This window comes from Sphaeroforma arctica (assembly GCF_001186125.1).
Source record: "Sphaeroforma arctica JP610 unplaced genomic scaffold supercont1.832, whole genome shotgun sequence".
NCBI classification, from domain to species: Eukaryota; class Ichthyosporea; order Ichthyophonida; genus Sphaeroforma; species Sphaeroforma arctica.
The window spans coordinates 1-12,021 of NW_014039726.1; the positions used below are offsets into that span (position 1 = coordinate 1).

Consider the following 12,021-nt stretch of genomic DNA (forward strand, 5'->3'; position numbering starts at 1 on the left):
GAAAGCAACTAAGGGTAAGAGGGAGATCTAGTGATTCATAGTAGTCATATGTTTATATTTGGTTAACTGTTTAATAAGAATTGGGTTCAGATTCTCCATTAAGAAAAAAAGAATTATGTGCTTTACCAAAATGCAATAAGAAAACGTACAGATCGTTACATAATAATGACGTGATAACTCAGATTGGTTAGCGTTATGCCTTAAGCGGTAAAAGCTGTAAGTGCGATTCTTATCGTGTTTTGACGAACCTTTTTTTACCGGGAGCTTTGTCCACTTCATTGGCCTATAAATTTAGGCGCGACTTTTGTTTCCAAAACTACGGTGTGTATCGCATTATTTTTTGAAAATTTAACAACAATCATCTACGGGTGCTTTTTGGGTGAGAACGCAATATTGTATTTCTGCACACGTCTCGCGCAGAAATGTCTCTATCTCGGCCGCTACTGAACCGACTAGGTCGAGATTAAAGGTCAATCCTTGTAATCTTATATCAACTCAAAAAACAATGTAACAGTGAACTCAGTTTTATTTCCTCGATTGTTGGGTTTAAACTTCTTGAATGAACTAAACCAAGAAATTCCTTGAGAATCCTGCCATCAATCATAGCGTGTATCTCCTTGATTTCGAGCCTACAAGTCCATTCAACATATATCGTCATCTGCCAACCTCCAGCTCATTTTACCCCGCACTTCGGTTCGCAAAGTACCAATCATACACGAACCTCCTCTTCTTTCGAACCTGCGCGGCCTTTCGCCAACAAACCGCACTATACAACCTATAACTTTTCGAACCTATTAGTTTTCACACTTCTTATCGCCCACACAGAAGTTCTCGCACTCTTAGTAACGCCCAGGAACATTACTCAACAGTTCGGTACTTACAACACCAACATTGTCATAAATCGGAGGTAAACATGGTTGACTTTACATCCTTAAAATTACGTCCTCTAAAAGCGCTGGTCTTTGATTGGTCAATCGTACCAATAGCGCCGCCTGTGCAAAAAAAACCCTGCCGGGACGATTTGTTCACAAAAGAACCGCAGTTTTAGCTAAACCCGGTGTTAAAAAAACATTTACATTACGAAGAGAATGAGATTTAAAAAAAATCGAGCATGTCCCACCGGCCTCCGGCCGACCGGTCCCTCCCCTGTGGCAGTGGGAGTCCTGGCCGCCGGTCCGCACTCCGCTCTCCGGATTCGGAATTGTCGCTGGATCACAGAAATTAGAAATCCATTCCGATTTCCACAGGGCCATCGTGAGAATTGGTTTGATTTGTATGCATAGCCTTGTTCTTTTATTTTTAATAACCAAATACGTTGTATGAGTAATTGAGTATCTGTATTTGCAATATTGCATAGAATCAATTTATCATAATCATATAACTATTGGACAATTAGTATCGATCATACGCATTGATTGTTTTTTTTCTTCTAAAACAACTTAAACAAGGTATTTATTCGCTCATTCTCTCTTAGAAAAATCGGTTCACCGTATGAACGTACCAATAAAACACCATTCCTAATCTTAAATAATAGTTAATTATTTAAAAATAAATAAATAACTGTTCGTCGCCAAAGGACCAAAATCCCTCTGCAACGCTAAAGTAGTAAAATAGGACACTACAGTACTGCTCGGTGCTCAGTGCTCTCACAATTCATTCCAGTCCAGTACATAGTCCACACGCCACAGTCACAGACTCGCAGTCTGCACTCTGCACTCAGCAGACACTCTACTCTCGCTCTAGAGAAAGACTCGCCACTCGCCAGAGTTTACAAGACTGCAGATAGCCTATAAACAAAGCAAACGTTTAAAAAATAGACGTAAATACGTAGAACATACGTTTGTAACCTACCGAAATGTATTTTTCCGAAAGCTCTATTTTGGGATAATAATAAAAATCAAGATTAGGAATTTGTTACACTAATGTGCATAAGCGCTATCGGGATCCCACTTTTTGAAAAAGACCATTTAAAAATGCTGTTTCTCAGCCAATGAGAACACATGAGAAGTACATTTAAAAAAAGAGAGCCAGTTTCGCAAAAATAGTTTTTACTGCCGATCAAATGACCCAGAAATCAAGAATGGACAGCTAAAAACTTTAGGCACCGGTCCACCGGAGAGGGCCCGAAAACCAGGATGGGGAAGGGGGGGGGGGGAGGTTTACCTATTTGTAGTTTTGTATCCACAGGGTTTCAGGCCAGATTGGGTCTCAATACTTTTTGTTTTTGTTTTTAAAAAACATTTTTTTAAAGCCAACTAGCCAACTAAAAGTCAATAAATACATATGATGATTTGAAGCCAACATGAAGCCAATATGACGCAAATATGAAGCCAATACGAAGCTAATTCCTGAAATATACTCCAAATTCGCCCAAAACGAAGCCAGCAACAGAAAGCCCCTATTTATATGTAGTTATCAGTTTTGAATATGGAACTGTATCAATATTTCATGACCTTCTAGAGAAGAAATAAAATAATATGTATGCCTGAAAAATATTTTTCTTAAATTTTCGAGTTGTTGCAGTCTATATCAGGCCCATATATATAGAAAATACACTTGAATTTAAAAAAGTCACAAATGCACTCGAACTCTCGAACTCGAAGTCCCAAAAACCAGAGAGAGGGGGGAGGGGGGGGGGTCGGCGGGGTGGGGGGGGGGGGCGTACACCAAAGTATTTAGCACATCCGAACCGCCTAATTGAAGCAAACGTATTTTTTATATTTTTTCGTAACCTCCCAAGCTCAGACCCCAGTTCACGGTTCACCGTCCAACAAGCGTATTTATTTATATCTGACACGCCATATCTTTATTGTACGCGATGTGGGTCATTTTTCTAAACCCATCTGGGTGGGGTGATGGGCTACTGAAATCAAGGAGAGACATTAAATTAAAAAAACCCCCCTATTTTATAGCCCCTATTTGGGGGTTTTTTTAAACATTAAAAGCAATAAAATACATAGCCATAGCCCCTCTAAATTATTCACATAGCCTTCAAAATTAGACAAAAATATGAGGAAAAAAAAGGGACATTGGCATTGAGAGATAAAACATTACTCCGACAAGGGGACTGAAAGCGTTAACTTTGTAGGATTTTTTTTACAAGATTTTGAAATTGAAAAGGAAAAATTGAAGTAAATTTGAAATGGAAAGAAAATTCGGATTTGGAAGGTTTGGGAGTAGTAAAAATAATAAAAGGGAGTAAACAAAAATATGTTGGCATGATTGATGCTTGCATTTGTTAGGAAAACTGAGAACTGTCAACTTTGCCAACAACGTTAGGGATAATATTATTTATTTCAAAAGAGTTAAGATATAATGTTTGTGCATATGGTATGGCTCTCATAGCCGTTGTAGTGGTTCGGGGAAGATTGATGGGAAGAAGTGGTCAGTAAATTCCCTGTTGAAGCTTGGACCAAGTGAGTCGACAATGAAGGATATGCGCTGGGTCAATTCAGGCCGGTGCTGACAAAAAACTGACACCATCGAGTGTGCCACGTATTTGCTTTCTGACCTACTAAATAGCGTACCCACCTCTGTGGTTCGGATCGGGTCTTTATTGTGTAGTGCTGTGGAATGGGTTAGTGCAGAGTACGAAATTCCAAGTAGGACCAGATTATCCGTCACAATTCGGTTGAGGAGCGAGGTTGGGGGTGAACCGATGCCGCACCAGACCACGGATGCACTCGGCATGTGCTGGTTTGCCTGTATTGGAAGTATCATAGGCGGAACCAACAGGCGCGATGAATTGGTTTGGACCGAAATTTTGAAGTAGTAATTTAACAGCGTGATTAGCCGGGGTATAAGAAACACCTGTTGATATGTCAGAGACGGGTGTGGGTACAGGGGTTATTCTACATGCTGGAGAAAAGATCCAAGGTGTTCGTGGAGGGTCCAGATACCATGGAAGTCGTGGCACTCCTGTAGTTGCTGGAGGAGATCAGGGCCAAAGAAAGGAAGTTTTGGGCATACCAGGATGCATTCGATCAGTTGCTGGATGCAGACAAAGTGGCTGGTGGTGAATTTTTGGCCACCGGGGCAGACAGGGCAGAGACAGCCCTCAGTGGTGAGTTTATAGGAGATATCATGACGACACTCTTACACGTTACAGGACAATGCCACAAGATGGGTTTATCATATAAGCCTCAGACACAAGGTGCAAATGAGGTACGACATAGAAAGATGAAGGAAAGTGTAAAGTATGAAAAAAAGGCCAAATAGCAAGATATTGATAGGTGTGAGCGAAAAGGTTTCTAATAGAGCGGCAACGAAACACTAAATAAAATCCCTTCGGCGGAAACAGTACTGATAGGATTATATATAGGCAATGTCTCAGCCTCACAATCCCTCAGAGTATTGCTGTTTTCACGAGGCATACCTAACTTTACCAAAACACTCATTTCGTTTGCTTACTTCAAATGTCACGATATTTAGACTTAACCTAAGCGTTTAATTACTCTAAGGCGTTAATATCGCCTTGATAGACCGAATCTTACACTCGTGCATGTATCTGTTGTACAGTGAACGGGACTGTAGTACTTTGTGTTGAGTTCGTTACTGGTTCTGCGGATATTGTATCAGGAATATCATCGTGTGATAAATTTAAAAATTAAGTAATGGGCTGTAGTAGAGACGGTTTAGCCATACGGCAACCAATCTTTCCTATGTATCTGTGTCATACATGCTGTCTTATTCACATATTCACAAAAGTGTGCCGGGAATTCTACATCGAGTACTTGAGTTGGGTGCGTTGCTAGTGATCTTAGCTCATTATCAATGTATGGGTTGGAACCATGAATATTTCTTGCATAGGTGTAGTCAGAATTTATGGTAAGTTTGTTTCGTTTGAATCTTGGGAATTCTGGTTAGTATTGTGCATGACATTGTAAGTTGTACGTTGTGAACACGGCGTATGAGTATGTAATCCTGTATTAATATGTTGATGGGTCGAACTTGGACTACTTATGGTATCAATATGCGAATTATTATTATTGTTTCCGTTGTTAAACATTTGTTCATGTGTAGTCATATCATTTGGATGTATATTCATTTGCACATCCATTGTGTCGTATGTATCTGCGGGGTCTGACATAGTCATTACCGGTATAGTACCACTACCGTTAAACATTTGTCCATGTGTAGTCATGTTATTTGGTTGTAGATTCATTTGTATATCTATTGTATTATATGTATCTGCGTGGTCTGTCATAGTCATTGCTGGTATAGTACCACTACTATTTGGGGCAGTGTGAGTATTTGTACTGTTGTACCTATGAACATGAACAGAATTATTGATCGGTTTATGAGATGTATTGTGCTTAATATAATGTTGTTGTGCGAACCCATGTGTCGGAATTAAATGAGTTGTTTCTGGTATAGTAGGAGTAGTGTATGGGCCAGTATCAGTATAAATGGTGCCATAGCTATGAGCAGAATCATAATTAATGTTGGGTAACCCATGTGTCGTAATTGAATGAGTTGTTTCTGGTATAGTAGGAGTAGTGTATGGGCCAGTATCAGTATAAATGGTGCCATAGCTATGAGCAGAATCATAATTAATGTTGGGTAACCCATGTGTGGGAATTGAATGAGTCATTTCTGATATAGTAGCAGTACTATTTGGGCAGTATCAGATGCTGTCGTTGTTATCAGCAGAAACATAATTATTAGGATTTTAGGGTTTAGGGTTTTATAAAACCCTAAAACCCTGGATCAGTTGTATGTGTTATGGGAACCTCGTGTTCATTCAGAGCATTCTCACAAGATATAGAGAAAATTCATCGGAAGGATCTATGTGTGATGGGATTTTGTTGTGGGGTGTATTTTCGACCTAGATCATAGCCATGCTTGGATTTAACATATTTTTGATTGTAAACTGTTGTTGATACATGCAAATCTACTATACGACAGATCTGTTTATTGAGTTTGTCACGAGAAATAGTTTTTCAAAGCTTGTTCCGGGAGTATGGGTGACAAATCAGTATGCAAATGATAATGACCATGTAAAGTGCCACGATTTTGACACTCATCTCTTCGAGTAATGGAACAAACTCTACCAGCTATACCTCTAGGTTGTGTGGAAGCTGGAGTTGACTTTCTTGTTGAGTATGGTACTTTTAAAAGTTGCTCTTGAAATATTTGAATGATTCGTTGATATACGTCTGCTGCAATTACGGGGTTCTTACAAAGTAAGTCAATTTGGCGGTGTTTATGCCAATAAGGAACTCCAATTTCTACGTTATCTTGTTCACCGGTGTTTTGTATAACTGTGCCTAACTTAACTAACAATAGATTATTTGAGACGTCAGGGGATATGGTGACAAAATGGGACGCTGGACCATAAAAATAATGCTGTGCATGAAATTAATTTAAGTAAGTAGCCGATCTGTATTTTGAGAGTGATGTACTAGTATTCGTGACATTCAGTAGCGGGACAAACATGTTTGATATAGCTTTGGCCTGTTTGGATTTAGGATTATTGGTGGCGTATTCCATTTCTTTTTCAAAGCCGGGATTATTGATTGCATCGTATATTCCTTTTAATTTTTGAGGATGTTTTGTAAATTATACAGATTCGGAATTTGCACATTCATGCCTTCGTATCTGATCTGTGTTGAGGAATACGAATTCAGAGTTCGTGACGAATCTATCGTCGTAATAATGCAAGAGATGATCTAAAAGTTGTCCCGGTAATGTGCCTTTTGGTTTAATTTCAGTGCCTGAAGCAAATAGGATTGGGAAACAAAAGTTGTAGAACAGAACCGTGTTCAATTTGTATACGTGGATTCCCTAGTTCTGACCCATTAGGATCATAAGAAACATTTGTGGGCATATTCGTCTCATTTGCGGTCGTTCGCGATGGTTTTTCTTCCATTGTTGGAACATGTATTGATTGAGGGTATTGTGATCTGATGCAGTGTTCAAACCAATGGTTTTGGTTTGTTTTAGGGCAGTTAATGAAGCGTCTTCTTGAAGAATTCCGGACGAGTATAATGTATTTTGAATTGTTGGGGACATTGATTGTTTTGCTATATTATCGCCCGCAGAAGCAGCTACATTTATGGCTTTGTCTTCGAATACAATGTCTGCTCCAGACAATATATAATCAGGTATGTTTTCTAGTTCAGTTTGTAATTGTTCGATAGGAATAATATTAATATCTTTATATAGGATATTAACTTGTTTAAATAAAGATAAATATTGGTACACAACAAGAGGTCTTACCGTGAGAAATTATGTATATTGCTCGCACTTGGTTGCAGAATCTCTATAACTCCGTACATCTCTAAATTTTCTTCCAGTGAGACAGTGTACTTTTTTTTTTGTAAACTTGTAGCAAATTTCTGTGGACCATCCATAGGGAAAGAAATCATATGTCCCATAAGTTTTAAATGTAAAAGCCGGGCCTCCACATTAGAATCTTGTAATATAAGCGTACTCTTAAAAGTACGTAAACTCTTAAATGGGTTTAACGGTTCTTTTTTTAAATAAATACCTTTTCCATTTTACATATCCGATATTTGGAGAAGGCCATTAAAAGGCCCCAGTAAAATACCAAATATAAGATTTGGTCTAGTTCTATTAATAGAACTATATTAACCTTCCAAATCTATTTATATCTGAATACTTCGGTAGCGAGATGGCTCAACCGAACATAAGGCTAAGAATCATATGCTTTAGAGCCGAAAAAATCAGGGCGAGGTAATTTCGGTGTGGTGCGCTAATCACATTGGTAAGAGCAGATTCGAGAGCCTCGTGTCCTGGGCACCATCTAGTATAGGACCGAACACGGACGCTTGGGTGGTGCTTGATGCGGGCCACCACATTCACGCTCGTGTACCGACCCTCAACCGTAGTCTGCACACGAACGTGCTTGGGAATAAAACACCGGCGGATGGTGCGGCTATTATTAGTCATCACAGTGGCAATGTCGGCGTACTTTGGTGTCAAGATGGCGTCCAAAACATTGATATACAGTACGCGAAGCATCAAGTCCGTCCCTGAAATATTCCCCGTGAGAGTATGGACATCCGTGTGGCGCATGACGATCCCTCGAATGTCACACATGTCTGCGTAGAGCTGCAGAAAATCTGAACTGCACCCCACGAGAGCAGCGCACACACAGGCGTTGAAAAGCTTTCGTAGTCCGACGGGCGTGATATAGACGTGTTAGTATACAGGGCACTAAGCTCACTGGTAACCACCTGGACGTTAAAGGACATGCGGGCGGTGGTGTCTTTCAGCCATTTTGTGAGTTACGTGAGTCTCTCCATGCGATCGGCGTCGAATTGGTCCATAAAGATGACAAGATTGAGTGCGGCGCGGAACATGATGGCTGTTGACCTAGCGTAGTGGCACTTTTTGGCCAGCGCAATCTGGTCCTCCGACATGCAATATGTTTCCAACCATGTAGAGTGGGCCGCAAACTGCTCACGAAGCTCATCAGTTCGCCCCGCGACACTGGACGACAGGGCTGTGGGGTAAGCGGCTTGTCCAAACATAATGATACTGGTCATGAACTTATTGACGTCGGGAAAGTTCCTGGTGTAGCTCGACTTTCCCAGGGAATCGACAAGGTTTGACCGTATGTCGGTATATAACTGTATACATGCGTTGTAGGTTGTCTCGTTTGCATGGTCGGTGCAGTCTAGGTCGATATATATCTTCAACATATAATATCGAATAGCCACGAGCAGTGCCTTGGCAATGATGAACCGGTGCTGGCCATCGGTGAGAGCGTACACCGAGTCTGCGCTGCGATCCCGGAGCATAATGGCGGAGAACCAGACAACGGGTACGGGTGCGTCAGGTCGATTGCGCATAAAGTACAGTCAGTTACCCATGTCAGTCAACCGGATGTAGAAATCGGGTAGGACAGCACGTTGTGTCACACTGTTGATTATTGGGTGTTGAAACACCTGTGCGACCGTGTTGCTACCCTCCTGGATACCGAGGTCTTGGTTCTTGGTTGACACCATTGCGATTGAGACGGAAGGATAGATAGCTATTACAACTAATTATACGTGCTTAATTTGTGATTTTAGAAAGACGATAGGTTTTATTCCAAAACATTACCAAAAAAAATTCGTTGAGTACACAAAAAAAAAGGATGTACTTTACATGTAAATAAATCTTTATGTATTTTATATTAACACTAAATAAAGAAGAAGGTAAATACCATGACAAACGGTCTGTCGATAGCTCTACTGTGAGCACTCAGATTCAAGATCGTGCCAATCAGTAGTGTTCTTTTTCAAACTGATATTTGGAATCTAAAAAACAAAACAAAACTGAACACTAAATGACCTAGGAACATGACAATATCGGATGTCCGTGAGCGAATGTCTGTAGGAATTTACTCAACATCGTGTATTGTATTGTGGGTTGTAACATCAACCAATGAAGACTACTAAAAAAACGTTGAATTTATGTTGGCACACACAGTGTTGGATTCTTGGAATAAACGAAGAAGAACTGGTTTTTTCTTTTTACTAAAAAAAATGTCTCACACTCACAGACTCACAGTGTGAATGTACACCTTCGCTTCCTTGCACGCTTGTAACCTGCAAACTAAAAAAAATAGTTGCAAGTGCTCGCACGGTATCGAGTACTAGAGGTATACCTTCAGTGTTCTTTTTCGCACAGCTGGTGTTTGGAATCTTATAAAGAGGAAAAACTGAACAGCGACATAAGTATAATGTGAGTCCTGTTGAGGCTCGATTCTTAGAGTAATCTTCTGCGGGAATTTATTCTATCATTTGTCTAAAAATAAGAATTATATTGGGGGTTGTGTACTAACCAATGAAGTTGTGTACACATAGCATGTATAAAAAAAAAAGCACTGGTATTCTTTTGTTTGTTTATAAGTGTCATATTACAAAAAAAAACCCCTCTCCCCTCTCGGTCCTTGAATGATCCGGTCGGACGCTATTGTTCACGTCAAAAACAAACAGAATATACACCATCTCTGACTCTGAGCCTCGAGTGTAAACTCACTAAACTGCATCAGTTTCGCGCTCCACCTCTTCCTCTCTACTAAAGTAGAACTCACTACTAGAGGCGGACATATTTTTTAATTGTCCATCCACAAACAAGCGCCAAACTCCAGAGTCCAAACTGTCCATAAATATTACCAGGTCACCAATGAAGGTCCAATATAAGCGTAGTAAAACCATACGAAGCTTGTAATGGACAACATAAACCATAACATAAAATGTAAATGGGGTTTTCCTTAAAAAGGGGTTTTTCCCCTGTTCATGAATTAGTCATGATAAAAATAATTCTTAGTATAAATGCCCTGAGCAGGCACCATAATAAAGCACTGATTCTAAGCTCTTATAATTGACAGTCTAACAACTTATCAGGTCCGATACTCTACTCATTTTTTTCAACGTGACGAACACCAAGTGAGAGCCAGAAAACAAACACAAAGGTCGTAGTAATTTCAAGATGTTTTAGGGTTTTAGGGTTTAGGGTTTGTCATTTTGAGGGCCGGAGATATATGTAATATAATACACCACGAAATGAAGCCCAATTATGAACGAGCCTGGAAAGACGAAGAAATTGGGGCTGGTCAACACTACATAATCAATTATGTATCGTCAGACATAATGGCCACTCTGAGTGCAAATATGACTCCGACAGAGATGTTCATTATGCTATAACAAAATTATGGACACGTCGGAGAAGGAGGCAAGATACGGATAAGACAAGAACTTGGGAAAATACGACAACAAGACAACGAGAACATGGATAAGTTTATTCTATGGCTGAACACAAAATTTGTTGACGCCTTCAATATGAATATTGTACTCAACGACCCCGTGAAGATCACATTTTTAACCGGTGCTCTACATACAAGTTACATCTCTATAGTAACTCACCTGCTTACAGATAGTGCTATGGTACTAAGCTACGGTGCTGCCTTAGCATATGTACAACAGACTGCATTGTAAATTGAAGCCCAGATTCTGAATACCAATGCAACATCGACTTCGGATGCCGCTTTTACTGCCACAACTAACGTAAAATGCCACAAGTGCAAGAATTATGGACACATCGCACGAAATTGTCCATTGCCCCCACAATTCAGTCAAAACTACAACTCGAGAGGCCGAGGGAGATTTAAAGGCCGAGGAGGCCACCATAGTCGAGGAAGATTTCTTGAACGAGGCAGTTTTCAAAATTCAGGACAAGGCCGCGATTCTACTAGTAACAACACGAGGACTCAGCCATATTGGTCGGCCACCCAAAACCAACGAGGAGGATTCAACAGACGATTTGGAAATCGAGGACGTGGAGGATACAAAAATTATGGATTTAAAAATCGACATCAACATGCTAATTCTGCACTTGCAAATCAAAATCTTGCAGACAGTTTGCTCATAAGACAGCAAGCTGAATTTGACAAGAAAGATGCCGCAACACAATAATAACAATATGCCAATTGGATACAGTCAGAATACGTGCATGTACAAAAATTAAGACGCACACCTATAATGTCCCAACAACCAGCTAATGATTTTATGATGAACGCGCATGCCAGCCAGGTAGACACAGAATTCAACCCAAGACTGTCCCAATTGAGAAGTCCAGGAGGATATTGACTTGCCGTCGATTCATGTGCGACCAAGCATATTTTGCCATATTCAGATAAAACAAGCGCACTCAATTTACATGGTCGCCCTGTTATCGACTACTAAAACCGCCAATGTATTGGAACATCTGCTGCAGTTATTCGACCAACTACACGTATTATCCGGAAGAAGAGTTTCAACGGTACAATTTGACCAAGGCAGCCAATTTACATCAGTAGAGATGAGAAGAAAGTTATGCCACTTGGGATATATGATCAGATAAGTACCGACGGCCACACCATAACTACACGGAATTATTGAGAGAGCTCATCAGACTATCAAAGATCGAGCCTGCGCCATGCTTACGTATGCAAATTTTCCTACAAAGTTTTGGGGATAAGCAATAATTCAAGCTGGTAATATAACTAACGCCTTTTCGTCAAACCAA

General features: G+C 40.2%; 2 protein-coding genes across 2 annotated transcripts; one reads left to right on the forward strand and one right to left on the reverse strand.

Annotated features, from left to right (window-relative positions):
• Positions 1-8,256: 8,256 nt before the first annotated feature.
• On the reverse strand, positions 8,257-8,975 carry SARC_08815 (hypothetical protein; the record flags this gene model as incomplete). The annotated part of the gene is made up of 2 exons (XM_014297187.1): positions 8,257-8,746; positions 8,837-8,975. Coding segments are annotated over 2 exons (629 nt in total), but the record flags the coding sequence as incomplete, so codon positions are not given.
• A 2,071-nt stretch (positions 8,976-11,046) lies between these two features.
• SARC_08816 (hypothetical protein) lies at positions 11,047-11,385 on the forward strand (the record flags this gene model as incomplete). Its single annotated transcript, XM_014297188.1, has 1 exon — positions 11,047-11,385. The coding sequence occupies one exon, from the start codon at positions 11,047-11,049 to the stop codon at positions 11,383-11,385; it is 339 nt and encodes a 112-aa protein (XP_014152663.1).
• Between the last annotated feature and the right edge of the window lie 636 nt (positions 11,386-12,021).